Raw genomic sequence first — 24,769 nt, forward strand, 5'->3', positions numbered from 1 at the left:
ATACAAAATTTTGCATTTTACTGTATCCACTCAGCATATCTTTCTTTTCTCCAAGTCATAAAAATTAGACAATTTCATTTTTAGTAATGTTTATCATTTTAAAATTTGTCTTGGTTGTTTTTTTGCTCCTATTCATTGTTGCACCATCCTAAAATAGGAAAAATACATCTGCTAGTGCTCAACCTTCTCTTTTCTAATTCTTTTTTAAAATTATATTCTATCTGTCCTCTACCCTCCCCATGAATATCATAGAATATAAAACTATCGGTGCAGAAATAAAAAACTGGAAAACATTTATTTCATACATTATGGTACTTTGCTTTCATGTAAAACAGTCTACTCAGTGACAATTTTTTTTTCCCAATATTTGACATCAGTGTTTGACAAATGTAAACAAGTCATTCAATTAAATATCTACCAAGTTGCTGCTGTGGTATGGTTAGTCCTGTGTGCAGAATTTTTAGCTCTTAAATACACCACTATTTCTTTTCTAGTGTAATGTCTTTTAACCAGAGCACTGTTGAAATTTTGGACCACATACTCCTTTGTTGTGGAGGGCTTTTTTGTGCTTGCAGGTTGTAGGATGTTTAGCACCATTGCTACTCGATGCCAGTAGCATCCATCCCCATCCTCTGACTGTGACAATCAGAAGAATCTCTCTAGAAGCCAGGCACAGTGGCACGTGACTATAATCCCAGTAATTTGGGAGGTTGAGGCAGGAGGCTCACAAGTTCAAGGCCAGCCTCAGCAACTTAGTGAGACCTTAAGCAATTTAGCAAAAACCTGTCTCAGAATAAAAAATGTCTAGACAGGCTCAGTGGTTAAGTGCCCTTGGGTTCAATTCTCAGTAACTGCACCCCTCCCCCAAAATAAAAAATAAAAAATGTCTCCAGACATTGCCAAGTGCTCCTGGGGGACAAAATTATCAACTATCCCTAAGTGAAAACACTGTTCCAGTACAATCAATGCCTTACCTATAATAGGCACCCCCAAATACTTGATGCATTAATATATACATTTTAGAAATTGGATAGATCCTTGTTTTATACCACTATTTCCTCAAAATTTTCAGGATTTACGATTTTCAATATTAGAGGTATTCAATTGTTATTACAATTATGTTATCTTGTAGACAGAGGTTCTTAGGGTCTTATTTAGAATAGAGGTTTTAGGCCATCAAGCGATAGGTTTTCTGTTCTTTAATGTGGGTAGGGTGCTTGTGTCCATGTCTTTGCAAGTACTGAAAGACATAAGAATGGGCTCAGAAGATCAGAGCTTCTGGAAGATTGAATAAGCCTGGTCAGTTGAAGAGAGGTGGTTGAGAATCAGGGAGAAATGTCCATCTGGGGACAGCTTAAGGGTTCAAAGAAGGAAACATGGATGCCCTAAAGGACTTGGAGGTTAGATGAAGTGGAGAGCAGGAGTTGACTGGTAAGACTTAAGTATTTTAGGAATAAAGTATGTTTCTTAAAAGTTTTTGAAAATAACTTCATTAAGATAAATTATATGTAATTGCCTTAATTTGGTTCTATATAAAGGTTGTACATGGATACTTAGCATGTAATTTTTGGAACATTTCTATTTTTATTCCAAAGGAAATATCAGCATTCAGAACTTAGGTAGTTCTAATTACACTTGATAGGAACTAGTCCTGGAAATATGAAAATGCCAACTTTGTCATGGTGCCTTTATGTTTTCTTTCTCTTATTTTCACAAGCCAATTCCCTTGGGCTTAGATAATTCCTTCCTTATAAGGTAGTTGCTTAGCACGACTTGATTCCACCATTAATGTTCCCCGCTGAAAAATATGCTTGTAAATTTTTGAGAAGAAACTAATATTGTTTTATGCTATTTAACAAGGTTATTCATGCTCTTTTATATTTATAAGAAGAGGACCTGAACATAACAATATTTTTGTCTTTTAAGAATATTGGATTTATTTAGAAACATTTTATAGCTATACTATCTTGTTTTTAATTTTAATAGTATAACTTAGAATTCGTTAGGGCATTTCATTAAGTTTTTTGCAGTGACTGGATGATTTTGAGTATGAAGAGGCTTATTTACAAAGTCATAATAAGCAAACTAATGCTATTCTGGGCAACAAATTGCATGGTATTATTATAGACATTTAGTTGATTGCTTTAGTGGTAATATTTTAAACTTGTAAAACCAGTTTAATTATTTTTGGGGTTTTTTTAGAGACCTTTGCTACAATATTATTGACCCAAAAGTTTCCTGGATTGGACATGTTTTATAAAGGATTTTATGATGCTTGTTCTTGAACTTTAATGAAAAGAAAAATGGTTTATAATTTCAGGTAATTTTTAGTTCCTTCTTTTTTGGTGAGGTATCTTACTCATTAGGATGTGGTATAAAAGATAATTCTTGAATCTTGGTCCTAAACACAAAATACCTCAGAAGAATGGCTTAGTTTTATTGAGTTTTATGGGGTGGTTGTGTTCCATCTTTATAAAACTCTTTCTACTTTGGAGGTGATATTCTTGTCTTATACCCATTAGACTCTAAAGTTTTCTTCCCCAAAGTCTTAAGCAATATTGTTGGTACACAGGGCTCTTTGAAGCGTGATGCCATATGACTTTGATATTTGGATAAAATGCTCCACAGAGCTACTTTATTTGAAAAATATTCATTAAAAGTTTCTGTCTTTTGGATGTATTTTACTTTTTTATCATTAAGTATTAGGCAAGAGAAGGATAACTTCATAAGTGCAGTCCCCAACATGGGCCATCAGCCACATTGACTATTTAAATTTAAATTTTAACTAATAATATGAAATAGAATTAAACATTCAGCTCCTCATTCATACTAGCCACAGTTCAAGGGCTCAATGCCCAAATGTGACTATGGTTACCATATTAGACTATGAAATGTAGAACAATTCCCTCATCAAATATGGTTCTATTAGATACAGTGCTATAGAATAGAGGCCTATAAACCGACTTGGGAGGCCAATGTGGACTACTATCCATTTTGTTAATAAAGTTTTATTGGAATACAGCCATTATTGTCTGTTTGCATATTGTCCATAACTGTTTTCAGACCAGGGAATCAAGTAGTTGGAACAGAAACTATGTCACCCGCAGAGCCTAAAATATTTTTTTTTTGTCCTTTCACAGGAAAAAAAAAAAAATTGTGACCTCTGCTTTTGACTATATATATTCATAAGGCTGAGGTTAAATAATGTGATTATTATGTGCATAGCACATATTGAATACATTTGCAGTATAGCATGTCATGTAAGGCAGTTTATCATAGTTTAAAGATGAGCTAAGCCAGAAAAAGAGTTAAAAATAAAGCATGAGACCACACCTTTCGATTACTGGGTAAGAACACTCACTCTCATGTAGGAACAACTGAAAGATTAAGTCCTTCTCTGGTAAATCAGCTCTTTTAAAAAATGTAGAGAATTAAACAAGAATACTGGGCAAGACTCAACAGCCAACATCCAAGTTGTCGGTCCACCTAAAGTGGACTGGGAAAACTAGCAGGATTGGTGCTATGAGGCCCATCCAGGCTGCAGGCCCAGTTTTCACCTGTGGGCCCAGAACTTGGTTCTAAGTTAAGGATTGACTCTATGGTGGACACTAGACAGTTTGAGGATTAGTGTAGTTGGGTGTGGTGAGAAGCATCTAATGTGTCAGACCTTAAAACCTTCCCGTTAAACCCTTCAACATACTTTAAAAGAATGCCCCCCCCAAAAAAAGGTTTTTAATTCATTAAAAACTAGTTCCCAAATTTTGACTGAATCAGTTAAATGTTTTTATGACTCTTATTTTGTGTGATATCCAAGAAATGCAGTCTTTAGGTGACCCGTAAAATACTTAAATCCATTTTGTTAACCATTCTGCATACAAATCTTAATACTATTAAACCATAGAGCTGTTCCACTTTGTTATTTGATTTCAAATTATAATGAAAATTAATACATGTAAGTTTTTGACATGTAAGCCCGTAGAATTGCCTGTTACTGTTTCTTTGTTACTTTCCCAGGTTTAAGCTAACACTGTTTTCTGCTCAAAGTGCCCTGGCTTCTCTTAGGCCAGGGCTCTCTCTGATAAGGGCTCAGCAAGGACCTTATAAAGGCTGACCCTCACTGAGCAGATTATAGTGTAGCATGGAGCTAAATTTAGAGGAAAGCTGTGTCTCTGCTCCAAATAGTAACAGCTAAACCATAGATACTCTTGGTGAAGAGAATACCTTCATTTAGTCTTTCACTACGTGGGTGAGTTTTTGAGTTTTGTTAGTTTTATATGGTAGTTTTTATGTCAAATCTTTGCATATATAACTGTTTACATTTTATTATGTTATTGTCTACATAAACCATATTGATGGTGTGGAAAATAAGCCCCCATAACTGGGCTCTGAAGAGGACCTTTTTCATTTAGAACTGAAGTAGGTATAAAAGCTAGGAATTTTTAAAATAGAGTAATTCTCTCATACTATGTTGATAATTCTCCATTAACAGAAAAAAATAGAAACAAGGTGCAAAGGTAGAGTTACTTAGAGAGAATTCCATGAGTTTGTAATCTAGACTAAAAATAAAAAATTTAGGTATGGTTCATGTTTAAATTGTTTTAAAATTAATTATGAAACAAAAACATCTTTGGTAGAGTTACCAAATGTTGAATGTTTGAATGTTTGCCTACTGAAGACCTTTCAGTCTATTTAGGCTCTGTTTTGTTTTCGAATGAGACCCAAACTCTTGACAGATTTACATTGTTGCTTTTTTTTTTTTTTAATAATAAAACAAGAATACATTCTGAATATTTGTTATGTTTGGAAGGTACAGAGACAAGGAGAAACTACTTACACAGTGACATCAATTTTGCACCATTAAATGTTTGTTGATCCACAATGAATCTGAAAATGCCAACAGGGAACTTTCTGAATGAGTTTTACAGTGAATATAAATAATGGATTAGAAACGATTTCCAACATCCATCAAATGAAATGGGATTTTATCAATTACGTTGATAGTACTTGAAACTGTTGGTATGCAGCTATTGCCCCATATTTGAGCTGCAGTTTGTCACTGTCTCTAACCTGATTCTGGTCTGTACTTCTGTTTCAAGGGTTGCATTGTTTTGTGAAGTTTTGGATTTTATCTCTCCTGCTAGGTTCCTCAAGTGTGGATTTTTGGCTTAGTCACCTTTTGTATCTCCAAGTGCTCTGTTAAGTTCATTTTACTTTATAGAAATGATCAAATTTCTCTCAGGTGGTAAAATAAGTTACTTTTGCATTGTTACAGTTTTTGTAATTAGTTTCACTTTTTAAATAATGATTGATTAGAACTGTTCTATGGCAAATTGTTATTTTGTTTTACTTTGTTCGTGCTGAGGATCTACCTAGGGCCCCCAGCATGGTAAGCAAATGCTCTGCCACTGAACTACAGCCCTGGAATGGAAAGTTTGTTTCATAAATAAAATAATGATTTTTCCATGTTTTTAAAACTCTGGAAGATGAGATAATTTGCCTCAATAGTACATAAATCTTTCATAATTTAAGCAATCCAGATATATTTTAGTTTATGATATCTATACCAGCATACTTATTCTCAATTGTTAAAGAGGTCTTTTGGAGCAAGTTTTACATAATTTTTAATCCTTCTCAAAATTTCCTTTTGTAGAAAAATATATATTCTATTTATTCCCTTTTTAATCAAATAAAATTATACATTCCATTCTTCTTCTTCTTCTTCTTCTTATTATTATTATTTTGATTGTTTTTGTTTTCTGTTTTGTTTTTGTTTATTTCTTTCCCACTAGCATTATGCCTGGAACATTCTTCTCTATCAGTGGAGCAGTGTATTTGATGAGCATTTATTAAATGCTATACTTTGTTAGCTTTTTAGGTATTAAAGATACATTATTGAGTAAAACCTACATGACTCTTACCTCATTAAGGTTAACTTTCATGGGGTAAGCAGACCACAAACAGATAATAATAAAATAGCAGATAATGCTAAAGGTTAGGATGGTAGAAAAAACTAAGTAAAGAGAGAGTGACAAGGGGCCATCCATGTTTGTCAGAACAGTCAGGAAGGCCTCTCTGAAAATGAGGCATTTGAATGAATGCAGTAGGTAAGCCTTGTGGACAACTGGGGAAGAGGCTTCCTGAAAGAGGCAGGTGCAGAGCCTCAGAAACAGGACCCTGTCAACAGCAGGGTAGTGTGGCTGAAACTCACTGAGTGATAGGAAGAGATGTAGATTTAACATGCATATGTAATGAGAGACACAGCTAGGGCCAGAAATCTAATTCATTCTTTTGTAAAGCTGCCTAATGTTTCATGCAGTGACTGACTTAGGTCTTGTCTAATCAGACTCATATTTATGGTCATTTAACTCTCCTTGTTTTTTGTTTTTGTTTTTGTTTTGTTTTTGTTTTTGTTTTTCATGAATCCAGCAATACTGCAACTAAATCCTTTTACTCATACACACACACATGTATGTTGGCATTTTGTGTGGTTATAGCTGTAGGGTAAATTCCTAGGAAAGGAATTGATGTAGTATTTATAGATACTCACCATATGCTCCTCAAAAGTATGCTATTGAGTCTAACCTTTGCCAAAGTTGACATGTGGTTGTTTTCCCCGTGTCGTTTGAAAACATTTGGTATTAGTAAACTTTAAAAATTTTTCTAGTACAATTATTTTAAAATGATGTTCGTTTGTTGGTTGAGAGTGAACATATTTATTAACCATATTTTTTATATGAACTGCTTATTTTAAGTATATAACGTTTATTTTCTTTTTCAGAAATTTTATGAATAAGCATCAGAAGCCAGTGCTAACAGGCCAGCGGTTCAAAACTCGGAAAAGGGGTAGGCTGTATTGTGTTTGTGTGTTTAAAATTCTAATCAAAATATCAGATTGAAGGAGAATTCAATGATTTGTGCTTCCACTTAATCCCACTAATTACATTCATTTTTGCTCTGAATGTAGAATCTAAAGTTTTGCAATCAAGCGAACTACCAGTTTCCTGGATGTTTGTTGGACAAGTAATTTAGCTTGAGAGCAGTTGATATACTTTATTCTTTTTAACATCAGCATTTGTATTTGGATTTTGTTTTGTTTTCTTTTTTTTTTTTGAGAAAATATTGATAGCAAAGGTGGTAATACCGAGAGAAACATGGATTATGAAAAGAGATGTTGAAGATGTTTGCTTTCTCAGAACTTAGGAAGTCAAATTAAATCTATCTTAAATTCATAGTATTTTCAAATCTCTTATTGTGAATAGAAAAGTAATAAGACCCAGTCTGACAATGATTGATAAAATTTCTCTTTTTTGTATTCTGTTCATCTTAACTGTTCTTTCTGTGTAAGAATATTTTAAACATGATTTTACATTTAGTCAGTTTTACACAATTACACAAATTATTTTACAATTATTTTACACAAATATATAGTTTTACTCAATTACACATTATATATTTTGCATTTAGTAAGTTTTGTGCAATTATGTCCTTTCGTATAAAACAGTTGACCTGAAACTCAAAGAGGAAACATGAAATGAATTATTAAGCTAACTAATATTGAGGGGAATGGCTGAAAAGATTTAAGAAAGTATGCTGTAAAGATAAATAACCTTGAAGTATAATCCCACTCAGTGATCTGGAGTACTGAATTGTTTTGTTGGTGACCCATTGTGTGCCCTTGAGTTTCTCAGTGCTAAGCAGTATCTGAAGCATACAGTATTTCCATTTTCCACTTTCCTTATCCTGTTTTTATTTTTAATTCCTGGTTCATCCCATAAGCTGAATAAGTATAGGTATAGCCTGTGCCACCTGCATTTAGTCCTCAACTAATGTCATCCTCACTGCATTTCCCCACTGGAATCTGAATGCAAATACCAAACATGAGGTGCTAACCAGCATGCATTTATTGTCTCCTTGTTTAAAACAGTGTTAAGGAAAAAAAAAAAAAAAAGATGCAGATAATTTTGAAAGGAGTTTAAAGGTCATGAACAATATAGTTCAGAAACCTTATTACAGTGAAGGTTTTGTGGGACCCAGTAATGTGACACCAGTTAATCTATGCCCAACTGCGAGGCACAGAGAGATTTGCTGCTGAAGGGGACGTGCTAATCTCAGACCTGGATCTCCAGCTCAAGCTGCGTGATGAGCATGACGCTGATTCACTGTAACTGAGCTTCCAGAGCCAGGAGAGCCCAAGAACTATTGCACAACTGCAGCCGTGACTCCACCAGTAAGCTGGCCCTTGCCATCAGCCTGCAGTTGGGAGCCACAAAGATGTTCCCTAATTCTGAACAGGTTTGCCTTGATTCATTGGGTGGTCAAGATATGCAGCAAAGGCATTCAGGGAGAGCTACTGAGAGATATATATTATTTGTCAGTTGATCTGGATTTGTATCACTCAGGTCTGTTGGGGATTTAAGCAACGCTTGAGCCATTTTGTGCCAAACTGCTGACTGGGAAAAATGAAATTGTGTCAACCTCATTTTCTGCTCTTCATACTAAATTGCCTCCTGATAATTTATTGTGTATTGACTTTTCCTTGCCTTTATCATGGGACTGATTTCATATAATTGGTTAGCAGTTTGATAGGTGTGAGCAAGGGGAACTATAGGGGCTATCTCAAGGACATTTAATGGGCTATCTTCTAAAGATCTGTCTTTACTTTGAAACTTTTCCTAACAAAGATAATGCTTTTGCATGCCAAGTTAGTTAAAAAAAAAATTGTATTTCTTATTGCCTAACTTAAATATAAACATTATTGTAGGACATATCACATAGGATCCATTTATACCCTTTTTTATGAAATATATGTTCTACAAATTTATGTTTTCTTCTATGACTTGTAGAATTAGAGGATTGGATAAAAACTGAAATCAAAAGAGGGAAAAAAAGAGGAACAAATTGTAGGCATCCAAAGTGACAATGTACTCAAGCTTGTCCCTCAGACTTTAGCTTTGTGCTGTTGGGTTTCAATCACTTTTAGATTTATAGGACTGGAGTTTAGCATAGTAGCAGAGCAGTTGTCTAGCATATGTGGGACCCTGGGTTTGGCTACAAAAAAGGATTTATGATAAGTATATCAGTAGCTAATTGAGTAAACCTATAAATCTTGAAATATTTAATCTATGTATAATTAGAAAATACATGATTTTTTTACTCGTTTACCAAGTCTCTGACTTGGGAAGGGATGTAGGTTATATTATTAATCGTTTCATTAACAGATTAGACAAATGCTTTATTAAACAGTTACTGTAGCTCTTATAGTAAGCAATGCTGTCAGATAACTTACAGGCACATTCGAGCGTCAGGAATAGGCCTGCTTTTCTATGTCAGTGAAAGGGCCATTATGACTAACTCCTCAGCGTCGCATTTGTGAATCACCAACACAGTATAAATTTGAGACCCTAATTATATACTTACCACTTCAGCAGAGTTTTGAACTGCCAAATGGAAACCAAAGGAGGCAATGGTATATTTTTGTTAGGATTTTTAGTATTTCTGCTAGTTTGTCCTCAAATTAAATGTGAACTACACAATATTCTGTTGTTTCAGATGAAAGGGAATCTTTGGGTAAAATGTTGTCTTGTTTCCTCAAACTTCCATTAGTGGTTCTTGACATTTTCTTCTATAGGAGTTTCTATTTCTGTTAATAGAGGCTATCTTAGCAGTTGAGAGATTTTTGAGCATGCAAGAATCATGAGTCCCTACATATCATCCTAAGTTTTTAAGGCTTACAAGCTATAAATGGTCATTTTGACTTAATGCATTAATGTTCACTGTTAGAATGTCCTTGGCCATAATATACTGTCTTCCTTTTATTTTTTTCCTTGGCAATTTGTTTGGAAAATTAGAATGGGACAATGAAGGCCTTTTTCACAAACACAAGTTTTTAAATCATTCCTTAAATTCAAAACAAGGTCTTCCACATGGATTCTTGGCCTACCCTAAGTTTTTCCTTATTTACCAATTATATTACCCCATGTCTCAATTTGTAATTTTCAAACCATCAAAATCTGATCTACCACCTGAGTCAACATCCAAACATGTGTCATTGTGGGGATGGCCTCAATTCATTTTGGAAGCTGACCACAAGAGTTAATAAACAGCCTGTGGTTTTTCACTTCCAGTGTTCTCATATTATAGGAAAGAAAACATTTTTCTCTTAAGAGGAAGGAGAATTACCCTTTGGTTAGATCCTGAATAAGAAGTGAAGTTTTCTTTGCTTGTCAGTGGCTTCCTCTTGCTTAGAGATGCAGTTTTCCTCTCTTCCAGCTCTACATAATATGTTCCTCTAGAACTCTTATCTATTCCCACCATTCAACACAAGACTCTAATTATATTTTTTTTCTGCTGTCAACATTTGTGTGTTCTTGGCTGCATGATGTTTTGCTTATGGCATCAAAAGGACTTTTTATCTTGTGTGATGAATATTGTTCTGTTCATTTGTGTATGTCTTTATGGCTCCGACTGGTACTGGTAATGCCATTCTTCCCCGGTTCTGATGCTGATGTAAGTTAACCACTGAAAACCCATCCTTTCTGTTAGATACTACAACTAGTCAGTCTGTACAAACCAGACAGTTTGGTTTTTAAATGTAATTTTAATTTTATTAAAATTATGCAAGCACATCATTTAAATAGCCAAACAGTTCTGCAAGACAGGTTATAACAACAGCAGGGCCTGCTCTTTGAACCTTTTTAAGTGCTCCTTTTGATATTTACATTCATGTAGTCAGACAGCATTCTTGTATAGCTATTTCTTGATTTTTCTGTAGGAGGTGTTAAATAGGCACTACCTACTATAGAATGTGAGGATTCTGCTTTCTCACTGTCCACACCCACCTCGTACCTCTTGGCCTAGTCTTCTATATCATAATTTCATTTAGACTTGTGCTTAGGATTCATAGTATTATGACTTATGCATGCTGTCCACAACTGAACTGTTATTTGATTACTTTTTTTAACATCATTTTTTTTCTGAATTAAGTGAATTTAATAACATCTATTCGACTTAGTTTTCAATGACTTAAAACTAGTCGGCCTTTGGCTGGGGGTGTAACTCAGTGGTATATCATATACGTAGCCTGCGTCAAGGCCTGGGTTCTATCCCCCACACTGCCAAAGAAAAACTAAAATGAAAACTAGGCTACCTTCACCTTTCCTGTTGTATAAATCTCTTCATACAAGACACTTGAGGTTTCTAGCAGTGAGAGGATAGTGAAGGGATTTGTATGTCCTAACACCTTGATGAACTCTAGGTCAGCTGTGGAGCCATCGGCTTGATGTGTTTGAAATGTCCTTTCACCATTATCCTCAACTGTGCTATTTGTTTTTGTTTGTTTTCCACAACTTGTTCCTTAGTTCTCTGTTTTGGAAGCTTTGGATGTTTCACTGTACATTCACTTTGCTCTTACTCTTAATTAGTCATTTGGCTAAACACTACTATTCTAGGTTGGCGGCTCTTTTTCCTCAAAATTTTGAAGAAGCTTCTTCTGCTTTCTGATATGTCATGAATTTTTGAATAGTTCTCATCACTCTGTTCTTGTTGCTTTCTGTATGACTTCTTGTTTTTGTTTCCCTCAGAAATTCTGGATAGTTCCTCTGTTCCCAATATTCTGTAATTTCATGATAATAAACATACCTAGTGTGGATCCCCTTTCAATCATTGTGCTGGGCGCTCAGAAAGCTCTTTATTTGAAAGCTTGCAATCTTCAATTCTATGAAACTTAATGAGTTTCCTTTACATTTTCTTATTCTTTTTCTATACTTAACGTGAATATTTTACTGATCTGCTCTTGTTAACATTTTTGCTCCTATTTTCTAGGCCTCTGTCATATACACACAAACACACACACACACATACACACACACACACACATGTTTTGTTTTTTCTCATATTTTATTGGTTCGTTATAATTGTATATAATGGTGGGGTTTGTTACATATTCATACATACACACATAGCAATATAATTTGGCCAGTATCATTCCCCAGTTTCTAACAGATATTTTCAGCTTTCCCTTTCAATTCTTCCATTGGGCTTTTCACTTTTTTGTCATATTTTTTATTTCTAAGAACTCATTTGTACTTGTGAATTTTTATAGTATTATTCCCTCCCCTTCCACCTCCAATTTGTCTCCTCCTCCTCCAACATTGACTCCAAATCCACCTTCCATGAGACGTATCTTTAGTGTCTAGAACAAAACTCCTTCCAGTACTTCCCCTCCTGACAAGTTCTCTGTGCTCACCCACCCGGTTCCCTGCAGCAATTCATTTATGCTAGTGAATATATGCCTTTATGATTGTTTTAGATTTGTCTTATCAATGTTTGCTGAGAATAAAAAGCTGTACAACATCTATAGTCCTTTAAATATTCTTTCAGGGGATCGACAAACCAAAACTGTTAACAATACTAACTGTTATTAACCTCTTTTAATAAACTCTCTGAGTTTGCAGAGGAACTTATACAGTCTGTATGGTATGTGATATTACAGTAGATTGAACACAGTGAGGGTAACACCTGTCCGTCTATTATTAATCAGGTGTTAAAAAGTTTTTAAGTGTGTAAATCAGCACCACTCTTCTCACTACTTTTCTCCTCTAATAAATATTCTAAAGTTTTCTATTTTGATTTCTGGTAAAATAAGTATCCACAGATATAACCTCCATGAACAAAAAAACTCTTTTTAATCCTTAGTACCTTTTAAGAGTGTCAGGGGTTGAGGAGATCAAAAAGTTTACATGCTCTGCTCTGAAGCTATAATATAAAAGAGATATTCCTTCTCATTTCTGCCTTCTCAAATTTTGCTTTTTAGTTTTATTCTTATAAATTCTTTGGTGTTTCTCTGGATCATCTTCTTGCTTGGTCTTAGATGAAAAAGTAATTAAAGTTTCAATTGTTACTCTCTTTATTTTTTTATTCTGATTAAAATTATTAGATTATATTGGCCCAGCCTACAAATGAGAATTGAGCAATCATTACTTTTATTATATATTAGATAATTAAAATATATTTGTGGTCCCTTTGAATAGAATATACATTATTTGCCTCAGTAAATGTTTCAACAAGGGTAGAACATGGAATTAGAATAAAGAACTTAAATTGTCCTTCAACTTCTAAATAAATAAATAATCAACTTCTAAATAATCACACTAAATAAAGAACAGTGGACAAAGGGAATGTGTGGTCAATCTTCTTGAGGAAATATAAAAGAATAATTTTATGAATTTTCAATTTTAGATGAAAAAGAGAAATTCGAACCCACAGTCTTCAGGGATACACTTGTCCAGGGACTTAATGAAGCTGGTGATGACCTTGAAGCTGTAGCCAAATTTCTGGACTCAACAGGCTCAAGATTAGATTATCGTCGCTATGCAGACACACTCTTTGATATCTTGGTGGCAGGCAGTATGCTTGGTAAGCCATGCATTATAACATCTTCTAATATATATATAAATGTTTTAATTCTATTTTAATATTTCATTATAAAATCCTTTAAGCTTGCATGTATTAGAATTTATTTTTAAAATGCAAGCAAGAGTCTACAATTTTTTACCTAACTTACAATTTGGAATGATATTAATATGGATTTGAAATGATAACGCACTAATAAAGGCAGAACTGAAATTTTCTGTTGACATTACAGCAGTCAGCTACTTTGCTTTCACTAAAGCCAACTATCCCATGTATCCCTAATCCTTAAATGTTTATGAAGACGCCCTGAGAAAGATATTTTCTACATTGTAGTGTAACTTTGTATATGTCATCTGGATCTTTCTGGTACACTTACTGAGACCAAATGTTATCATATGGCAACTTTTCTTTTGAACCTCACCCCTTTATTTGGTACATTGAAATGTAACTGTCAATAAATTCAGAAACAATTTTTCAAGGTTTAGTTAATGCCTTTTCATCCATAAATAATAAAATATTCAAGAAGTATAGTTTAAGCCTAGTTTCTTTTTATTGTTTTGTAGTACTTGGAATTTAACCCAAGGCCTTGCAGATGTTCAAGGCAAGTGCTCTAACACTAAGCTACATTCCCAGCCCTTTTTTGAAACTAAATTGCCCAACCTGGCCTTGAACTTGTAACCCTCCTACCCTACTTAGCCTTCAGGGTAGGGAGAATTACAGGTGTGTACCAACATGTCTGCCTTAAGCCTACCTAGTGTTCCTTTTAATTGTGAATACTCTACATGACTAGGACTAAAGATAGAACATTGGAAATTATTAAAGACTGGTAAAAAACAAAATAAAAGCTGTTTCTTACAGAGCAGAGAAATCAGGGGGAAAGGTTTCAGGATACTATTTGTGTGTATTAAACCGCTGACCAAAAAGCTTACTTAGGTAACATAACCGCTCATTTTCTTTTCTTTTTTTTTTCCCCTATCAAGATCATTCTTAGATCTTGATTGTTATAATTAGTTTCTATGGCAGTCATAATCACTGGAAGGGGTCAGTTTTCCTAGGCCAGTGATTTTTCAATTGTTTCGGGGACATTTGCAAATGTATGGAAGTATTTTGATTGTTACAAAGACTTGGGGTGGGGGCAGGTATGTTTCCTATTTTGCTATGTGAAGTATTTCAACACAATGAAATATTGCCCTGCCTTAAATTCCATCTGGGCCTCCTCATTGAGAAACACTGCTCAAGTCAGCTTTCTTTGACTTTGAGACACGGTGTGTAAATTCCCCCATTTTGAGGTGGAGCCTGTTCTAAGCTCTTATTCCCACTACTTGTTTTGGTACTTGGTCTCATTTATAACTAGGCTTTATTGTCCTGCATTGCTGATTTTCAGCACACAATGAATTAGTTTTATTGTTCTTACTGTTTACATAGATTGCCTATTATCACTTCAGATTATTCAAATTCAAATATAAAACTGTATACATTGTGTTCAGCTCCTAATACCCAGAAATGACCATTGTTTATATTTTGTTTGATTTTCTTCTAGAATCTCTTTACCTCATAAACTTTTGAGAATGTGATGATACCCAAAATATGAGACTATGTGTAGGAATTTACATTTACTCAGCAATTTATTAAAGCTTTTCACACCCATGAGTGTTACATTCAATGATTTTAAAAAGAATTAAAGCCAAACTTACTTTAAATAATATTTGTTTCAACATTGTAAACAATGGTATCAGTGTCTGTGTATACATCTTAGTGGTATTATCTGATTTACATCTTTATTTACATAGCAAAGGAAGGATTAATGGATTAAAGGATGTACATACCCATATCTATTTGTATTTGCCTGAGAGAGAAAATTAGCCATCAAAATGAATACTGTAGTTAATATTTTGTCAAAAATCACAAGTACTTACTTATGTGCACTTTCAGCAATGTTTGTGTAAGCTCAGCGGATTTGGCGGGCACAGTTAGCGGCCAAGTAAAATTGGACAGAAAGTGGCCAGAGCAAGCTTTATTGGAATTTGGCTCTGGGACGAAATTCCCAGACCCCTGGGGTATAGGGACCCCTGGCCTGGCTGCCCATGGGTTTTCTAGGCTGGGATGCGAGGGGGTCCTGTTGAGTGACAGGTGGGTGTGAAGGGTCAGTGGAACTTTCCATTCACCTTGCTGGGAACTTTCTGGTCACCTTTGGCAGGCTGGTCTTTGTTCCAGCTGCTCAGCTTCTTTGTTCCAGCTGCTCAGCTCTGCCCACTACAGTCCCCTGATTTCCGACCTAACAGATAACTGAGTGTTATTGGCTTTTTATTTAGAAATCCATCAATTAGGTGATAAATATTTCAAAATTATAATTGGTAGCAAAATCAAGAATTTCCTAATATGATTATTGGCTTTAGTTATTGCATTTATTTTAAAAAATTTTATTGACACACTGGTAACACCATGCAAAAATAATCTTCAGCAAGTTCTTACCAAAGTTCCACATGACTGCATTAATCAATCATATGGATTTTGTTGTTGTTACTATTTATACAGATTGTTCATTGTCACTTTAGATAATCCAAGTCAAGATATAAAAGCTGTATGTAGTGTTTTCAACTCTGAGTGACTTCCAGGCCACACTATTGATCTTTCTGTCATTCTGAGATTTGCTTTTTGTTGTTGTTTTGTTTTGTTTTTGGTATTGGGAATTGAACCCAGAGGTGCTTTGCACTGAGGCTGATTCCTAGCACCCTCTCCCCTTTTTTTAATTTTGATACAGGGCCTCCCTAAGTTGCTGAGGCTGGTCTTGAACTTATGATCCTTTTGCATTAGCCTCCTGAGTCGGAATTACAGGCATGCATCACTGTGCCCAGATGATTTATTTACTTTCTTGAGGCTACCTGGACTCCTCCAACCTCTCTGAATATCAGTTATACATGATTCCTGCATCTAGTCACCCTCCACTCCCTTGTATTAAATTATCTATATACTTTGCATTGATTATTTCAAGGCAGTATTTGCCATGATCAGCAAATTAATCTCTGAAGTCCATATATCGCTCCTTTCACCCTGTGTTCACACATCTAGGAAGGAGGTTGGGCAAAAATGTTTGGTACCACTTAGCACAGTCGTACATGCCTTCTGAATCCATGTTTATGGTGTGATTAATGAAGTCAGCCATCTGCATGCTTTTACTATAAACACCTTGTTTAATTATCACGTATATAGGAATTTTCTTCGCACAAAAAATTTACCTTCTATTATTCCTGAGTCAGCAACCATATTATTCTTCATATTATTCTTTCAGGTTTAGCCTTGACATAATGGCTACAAGACATAGTGTACTTTTCTTTTGCTTCTACATTGAGAAAAATAGCAGGACCTCAAAAAACTTCAGAAATGGTGATTTGATACCTGATTCCAATATCAGGGGAAAACATAAATGCCAGCTGTGGCGATATTTTAATGTGTAACAAGTGTTGTAAAAAATAATGATTTTTTTTTTTTTTATTTACTTTTTAGGACAGCAAATACACTTTTAAAGTCAGAGCTCTCAGTTATATAATTTTTATCAAGAAGAATTAGCCCAGAGTGTTTAGGAGATTATCATCTTAATAAAATTTTGTTCCAGGTGGTTGTGTTCATTAAAAAGGGCTAATTAAATATTGTGCATAAATTAATTGAGTGAAAATGAACTTCTGAAGGAACTGACAACTCTAAAACTAATTTACTTACAAGACTGTTTGCTGGAGTCTGAAGCACATGAAGGAAACAATAAACAAAAAAAGTAATTCCATTGAATTTTTATTTGCCTGTGTCTTCTAACTAACTAAGGTCACTATGTGTGGCTCTTTTCATCCAAAGATCTGAAATCACAAGTTAAATCAAGGCAAGTATGCTCTAAAATGCACAAAAGGAGTGGCCCGGATGAGTAGATAACATTGTCCTTCACCTTTGATCACTACTATATTGTTACTGCCTAGCAGAGTAGCTGACATAAGTATATACCTACAAATACTGGTCAAGTACATGAAAGGTATCATTCTAACTTGCCCTGTTTATACCATCTGCACTAATTACTATGCAGGAGAATCAGAAAACAAAAAATACCTAATGTTCTCAATCTGTCCTTCTAATCAGTCAATGCTTATAATGGCCATCATTAAAAGTTAGAGTAGGAGCCCCTGAATGTGGAAAGTTGAATTGTAGAAAAGAAAGGCATTCTTTTGTTCAAGTGCATTCAGTATATCAGGAAAAAGATAGCAAGGAGTCAGGGTGTGCTGTGTTCAACCAGGCATGGATGACTGGATTAGTGGAGGAGGGAAAAGTAATACCGATCCAAGTGGAAGCCAAGAAGATCTGTAAGAGTCTGATCTGGTTAGTCCCATGCTTGGGTAAACAAGAGTTCAATAAAATATTACCAAACCTAGAAAGAGAACCATGTTGGAAAGAACCAGGTTTTTAGCAATAGGCTCTAATAAAGGCAAGGATATGGAGCAATGTTATACATAGTGGTTGGCATATGAAATGAAACAACCAATTTGTATTATATTGGAAACATAAATATGTAGTAGCCTATATATTTACACAGGCACATTATCTATGAAATTTTGTGTGCCTCACATTTTATATCTCCTTTCATTGTTGTCCTTGATATGCAGGAATTGATATGTTCTGCAGGTGCTCTTGTCATTTGAATATTGTCCTGACTGTAATTGGTTTTCTCTTTTCAGCCCCTGGAGGAACACGCATAGATGATGGTGACAAGACTAAGATGACCAACCACTGTGTGTTTTCAGCAAATGAAGATCATGAAACCATCCGGAACTATGCTCAGGTAGAGCCTGGCCTTGAGAGGTTGCCATAGTGTTAGAAGAGAAACATTTGAACAGGATTGAAGAAAACAAAACTCTACAGCCCACTTTTTAAATATGGATGCTATTTAACTTTTAAACATATGAAATAATATCCAATTGCATTCATAATAACAATAGGCAGTAAAACTACAATAAAATACCATTTTCTTTACCTTTCACCTTTAAAAAGTATGACAGACCAGATACCCACAGCCATTGCTGGTGGGAATGAAAATTGGTCCTATCTTTGGAGAAAGTCTTGTGTACTATCTTACGAAATTAAAACTTCACATTTTATCTGACCCAACAGTTTCACTTCTGGTTCTTCATTCTGAAACTCTGCTTGCACATGTGTGAAATGCCACAGTCACGTAGTATTGCTTATTGTAGTACTGAAGGATGAAAACAACATAAAAATCAACAGGGGACTATTTAAATAAAATTTGGTAATTGATATTAATAAACTACTATGTAGCCATTAGAGGTAAGAAGATTACTTGTAATGCATAGAACCTATAAAGATTCATATCTAGATTAAGGAAAAAATTGTAAATAAGGATACTGTAGCTCAGTGGTAGAGCACTTGCCTAGCATGTGTGAGGCACTGGGTTCCATCTTAAGCACCACATAAAAATAAATAAATAAAATAAAATAAAGAACTGCAAATAAAGAGAAGATAAGCAACCAATTAGGAAAAAATATCTACTGGTATTTCAAAGGCAAGGAATCACAGTTCCCCAAAAATATATGAAAGCATGTTCAAACTCATGAAGTCATAAGTTCTAGTAAGGTCAGAAAGTGGTGGGACTGTAAAAAGGACCAACCTATTAGACATTACCTTAAAATGTGAATGAATGTGCATTACTGCACAGCTTAGGGCTGGCATATTTCTTTTTTGGATTCTATCACTGACCCTTCTTAAAAGACAGTTGTTGACTCCAGCTAAGCTCTTAGGGCAAGTCCCAGGGGAACAAGTTGTCTTATTATACAATTTCAGTATACAAGATGGAAAAGGCCATGAGAATTAACCATGGCTAAGTGGTCAAACTTTAGATGTTAGAGAATATGCCTTTACTTCAGTTATTAAAACATGAAAGGCATGCTGAGCCAAGTGATTTGGGATGTGTGGCCATTAATAATTTAAACTTTTATGAAAACATTTTAACCACCTGCTATTTTAGCAAAGACATCTTTTCCTTTTTTATATTTAAAAAATAAACAAGGGAAATATTTTTAAATAGAGAAAAAAATTGAGTAGACAGGATTGAGTGGGTCAGACTTTAATCTGTCCTCGAAAACTCTATGGTTCTACTGTTTGTAATGGCTATCAATGTCTTGAGAAGGTATATCCTGAGGTAAGTATACTCAGTTCAGAAGCTGGTTCTTCTAAATGTTCCATTTACCTGGATAAGGGTAGTTCACAAGGGATCATAATTTTTAAGTGCATATTTATGCTTTGATACTTAGTAGTTGTTTTCAGCTCTTCCAAGGGATGATAAATGGTTCTTACCTTCTCCATAGAATTTTTTCAGGATCAAATTAATGTGAATACAAGTTGCATTATTCATTATTTTAAGTCTGATTAATGGAAAGATAAGGGCTGGAAGAAAATTCAGTATAGCCATTCCCATAAACATAAAAAGGTAAAGAGCTTAGCCTCTTCATTATTATACATAGGGTGTTTTCTTTTTACTGATGACTTATTTTTCATATGGAGTATGGATATTTGAAGAAATATCCTTTGACTTGTCATTTGAGTTTTTAATATTGTATATTTACAAATTGGCCAGATGGGTCAATGGAAGGTTCAGACTGAGAGAAGTTAAATGGAGGGGAATATCTGAGTGGAGTTAATCTTATAAGCTGTTAACTCACTGGAGAATGCTTTTGTTGTATGATAACATTTGCTTTCTTATGTAGACATTTACCTGTAGGAATATAGATTATCATTCTTAAAGGGAATTATGTTTCATATTAATAATCATGTTAAGGAATATGCGAGTACTAGTATAAATTGGAAATCAAATTTTATAGGGCTTTAATGCAATTGATTTCTTTTTCTTACTTCATATCAATTCCCTGCTTGGGCCACTAATCTTTACTCCATAAAGGACAACTATAATCTTCACTCTTAAACTCCATCTTAACTATACTAATAACTGCAGCAAAAGCTGTCAGAGTAGATCACACAGATATAAGAGAAAGGATATAGATTCGGAAAACATTTCCACAGTTATTAAAAATAAAGAATATTCACAAGATCTCTCCTGAAATAAAAACATTATCTGACTGAAACAGTGACACCCTGTTTCAGAATCTAACTGGTTTGTAGGGACCAGTAATCCTTGACTGCCAGAAAACGATAACATTTTTTGCTCATATGCAAACATGCTTGTTGTCCATCTGGAGAGTGATCTGCCTGGTTTCTGCTTTCCCCTTCAGCATGTCATTATCTGAGGGTTAGAATTCTGATCCCTTCTCTCAGCTCTTCTCCATCACTATATCCCGAAGATGTAAAACCCTCCTCATTTCATTTTCATCAACATTTTTGGTTTCTCTACTTGTTCTGCTCTTAAATCGATCTGTTTTATCCTGCTTGTGCATTTTGACCCTATTTCCCCCCAGGTCATCATAACCCTTTTGTAGTTCTCATATCAGACACGAGCATGTTTAACCAGTTGTTATGATGATGCTGATTAGTCCATGGGGTAGTTTTGGTGAGTTTCTACACTTCTGTAGTTTTTTAAACTGCTTACGTAATATTTAATGGTTCTGTTTTATGTGTAGGTCTTCAATAAACTCATCAGGAGATACAAGTATTTAGAAAAGGCATTTGAAGATGAAATGAAAAAGGTAAATAAATAATGCCTACCTATTTGAAGTGATGGAATGGAGGGGAACAAAAAATTTGCACACACCATGGTAGCCCCAAAGCGTATGATGAGTTTTAATAAATGTTTGTTGAATAAATGATTTGGTATGACAGATAGTAGCTTGCAACTGAAGGAAGAAGCATGTAATTATCCTAGACTTTCTTTATTATTACTATTTATTTAATGTAGAACAGTGTGTTTTGTTCCATTGGAATAGTTTTACAAATTGTGATCTCTTCTATCACAAAGGTTTAAATGATGCACAAGAAAAAGAAATGCAATCATTTGTCACTTAACGAAGAGGATCTAATCTGAGAAATGTATCATTAGCTGATTTTGTGTTGGGCAAACATCATGAAATGTACTTGCACAAACCCAGATGGTATAGCCTACTACACCCTTAGGCTGTTATAATCTCATGAGACTACCATCATATGTGTGGTCCATTATTAAGCAGAAAGTTATGTGGTACGTGACTGTTTATCAAGGCAAGACTCAAGATGAGGCGATTAATTACTTATGGCATATGCAATAGTGTAGCATAGCAGCTAACACTCAGTAAAATTCTTTAATTTTTGGAAAATGCAATGCAGCAAAGGAAGTAAAAGCACATCTTTTTTTACAGGTTTAAGTTCAGTGCTTTTTCTCTTCATTGAATGGCTGTAATATGAGGATATACCTTACCTGTGTTGTGGGAATAAATGAGATAATATAAGGTGATTAACATAGTAATTGGCTTCTAGTAAGTTGCCAAATCAGCAGTAGTACTTTTTTTAAAAAGTTGGGATTTTCAGTGATTGCAACTTGTTTCCTCTTCTAATTTGTAACTCCATTATATTTATATACAGCATTCAATGTATTAAATTCCAGCTTTGTATGTTGCTGGGTCATTGTTTCAAAGTTTATATATCTGCCTAAACAAAATAACCACATGAAGTACCATAACATCTACTTCTTTTCTATTTATTCTGCCCCTGTTCAAAGTGATCCCATAGGTAATATTGAAGAATGTTTTATCAGTAAATTCATGTGAAAAAATAACATAATCCATGACCCTCCCACTCATTTATAAGAATTCTACAGCATGGATATCTAAAGCTAAATGTGTGAAGATGTTCATAACAACATTGAGAAGCTCACTGGTAGAGACTAGTTATGGCCTATCCACACGTTGGAGTACTCTGTGGTCCTATGAAGACGGAGGCATAGCTGCACTCATTAATAAGGGGAAATATCTATGATAAATTAAGTGAAAAGGCTAGGTTGGAAAACAACCATTTAGTAATAGTTTTACCTTGACTAAGTTAGTTTCTTTGTTTCTTAGATGTCTTTTCTGTAATTGAGGATCGTGGCTATTTGTATTAGTCCATTTCCTGTTGGCAATAATACAATACTGCAGATTGGGTGACTTGTAAGGAAAAGTTTATTTCAGTCCATGGTTCTGAAGGTCTGTGGTTAGGGACTTCATCTGGTGATGGTCTTCTTACTGTCAGAGTTCCCAGGTGGTACAGGGTATCACATGGCAATAGATGGGGAGGGGTGTGTGTGTGTGTGTGTGTGTGTGTGTGTGTGTATGTATGTCTGTCTGTGTCTGTCTGTCTCCTGGTTTCTCCCCATCTTATAAAGCTACCAGGATTCAATCACCTGGGCACTGCCCTGATGACCTTGTCTAATCCTAATCCCCTCCCAAAGCCCTATCTCTTAAACTCCACAGTCGGATTAAGTTTCCTCTTAATACCTCACAACGGGAATTAAATTTCACCACCTGAGTCATTGGGGGATGCCCAAACTATGTACAAACCCTAGCAGGATTGTAAGCATTAAGACACATAAAGCCATCAGAAATGTTTCCGGTTCACTCAGGGAGTTTTCATTTTTTCGGCATATCATAACATAGAAACTGTGTACACAGTGATTATAGAATGTAGACGAATATAAGTGCATTAAAATACTAAACCGTCACGTGTAACGAAAAAGAACAAATTTTTAAACATACCTGGAAGGACACATCAGACTGTTAGTTAAAATTCTAAGAGAAGAATTAGGGGTATTTTTCACATCTTTATAGTATTCTACAATTGTTTGATCATGTTCAACAAGCATATAACAATTTTTAATATGAAAAATTAAGTGAGAAAGAAAATTGTCCACTGTACTGGTAGCTGCTCTGAAAATAATTAGTATTCTATTTTTTATGGTATTTCTGTTTTTAAGCCAACTGTTATAAACCATATAATTGTAATGTTGACCAATACAATTAAGCAATGTGATTATTTATTTCCAAGGAAATATGATTAGGTATATTTTAATGAACATGAGTATATTAATGTGCTTAAGGAAATAGTATTAAATTTTTATTTTGGAAGTTCTTTATTATTTAGTTTTATCTGTTGATCGGTTTTTACAAGGAGAAAAGGCTAACTTTCTGTTAGCTCTTTCCCACTTCTCTCTTCCTGGTGTTTTGGGAACTTTAATCTTTGAAATTCTTGTTTCATCTCTCCTGGCACTTAGATGGTGACTTCTATTTGTTGAGTATAGAAAGGATATAAATTGAAAATCAAACGTACTGATTTGACTGTAGAACTGTTCCTTATTCACAGTGTAAATATTTGGATAGTTACATAGCTCCCTGCAATATAGTAATAATCCTCCAACTGTTGGGGAAAGTCAGTTCCTATTGTTCTGTCAGCCATAGAGCCAGGGAAGAATCAAGCCTTTAGCACATGTGCACTTGGTGTGTATTGATGCCAGTGAGTTTTCAAAGTGTTGGAAAATCAGCAAGGTCTCTGCAGTGATGGTAGCCCCTGGAAATCTCAGTGTTGTGCTTGAGAAGTGATGAAATAGAGAAAAGGCTGGGGCATATTCAAAGCACGAAGTAGAGAAGCATTAGGAAAAAGGAGGGTTTCTCACCAGGCTGATTACTCTTAAAACTCAAAATGGAAAATGGGGTATAATCCCCTCTCATATTTCACTTAAACTTTCTGGAGTCATCCTTTATTCAGTTCCACTATTCATGGGGCAAGAGAATTAGAGCTTGGGTCTTTCTGGGATCCAGCGTCTTTGCCCCCTCAGATTGCTCTTTCCAGCCCATGTTAGTTGTGTTTAGAACTTCTCCTACCTGATACCCTACAATGCCTCTTCACTAAAGCTAATAGTAAAGCTATATAGTCCAGAAAATACATCTTTGAATCTAAATATGTTTAAGTGTCAAAACCAAAGGCCGAATGTTTTCCCTGATAAGTGGATGATGATATATAATGGGGGTGGGGGATGAGAGAAGAATGGAGGAACTTTAGATTACATAGAGGGAGGGGGGTATGAAAAATGGTGGAATGAAACAGACATCATTACCCTATGTACATGTATGATTACACGAATGGTATGAATCTACATGGTGCTCAACCACAGAAATGAAAAGATGTACCCCATTTGTATACAATGAATCAAAATGCAAAAAAAAAAAATGCAGCCTTTTAAAAAGAACTGAGGATGTAGCTCAGTGGTAGAGTACCACTGGGTTCAATCCCCAGTACTGCCAAAAAAAAAACCCAAACAAACCTTGAACCTTTCCCTCTTTTTTGGTGGATGTTTTCCCATAAAAATTCTATTCTTCCCAAAAGAAAATGGATATATTTAACAGTTGGAAGA

The 24,769-nt window shown here is 34.8% G+C and overlaps 1 protein-coding gene across 2 annotated transcripts in view; it reads left to right on the forward strand.

Annotated features, from left to right (window-relative positions):
* The window catches only part of Bzw2 (basic leucine zipper and W2 domains 2), a 54,638-nt gene that overhangs the window by 11,311 nt on the left and 18,558 nt on the right, over window positions 1-24,769 (forward strand). The window contains exons 1-5 of one of the 2 annotated variants that reach the window (XM_047560620.1): window positions 4,158-4,246; window positions 6,779-6,843; window positions 13,237-13,413; window positions 18,126-18,229; window positions 21,036-21,101. In XM_047560620.1, coding sequence (XP_047416576.1) covers window positions 6,786-6,843; window positions 13,237-13,413; window positions 18,126-18,229; window positions 21,036-21,101 — 405 coding nt within the window. In that variant the 5' untranslated portion in view covers window positions 4,158-4,246; window positions 6,779-6,785. Of the gene's footprint in view, window positions 1-4,157; window positions 4,247-6,778; window positions 6,844-13,236; window positions 13,414-18,125; window positions 18,230-21,035; window positions 21,102-24,769 lie in introns of those variants that run through there. The other variant, XM_047560619.1, reaches the window with a different exon arrangement.

The sequence above is a fragment of the Sciurus carolinensis genome, chromosome 8 (genome assembly GCF_902686445.1).
Source record: "Sciurus carolinensis chromosome 8, mSciCar1.2, whole genome shotgun sequence".
In the NCBI taxonomy this organism is placed as follows: Eukaryota; Metazoa; Chordata; class Mammalia; order Rodentia; family Sciuridae; genus Sciurus; species Sciurus carolinensis.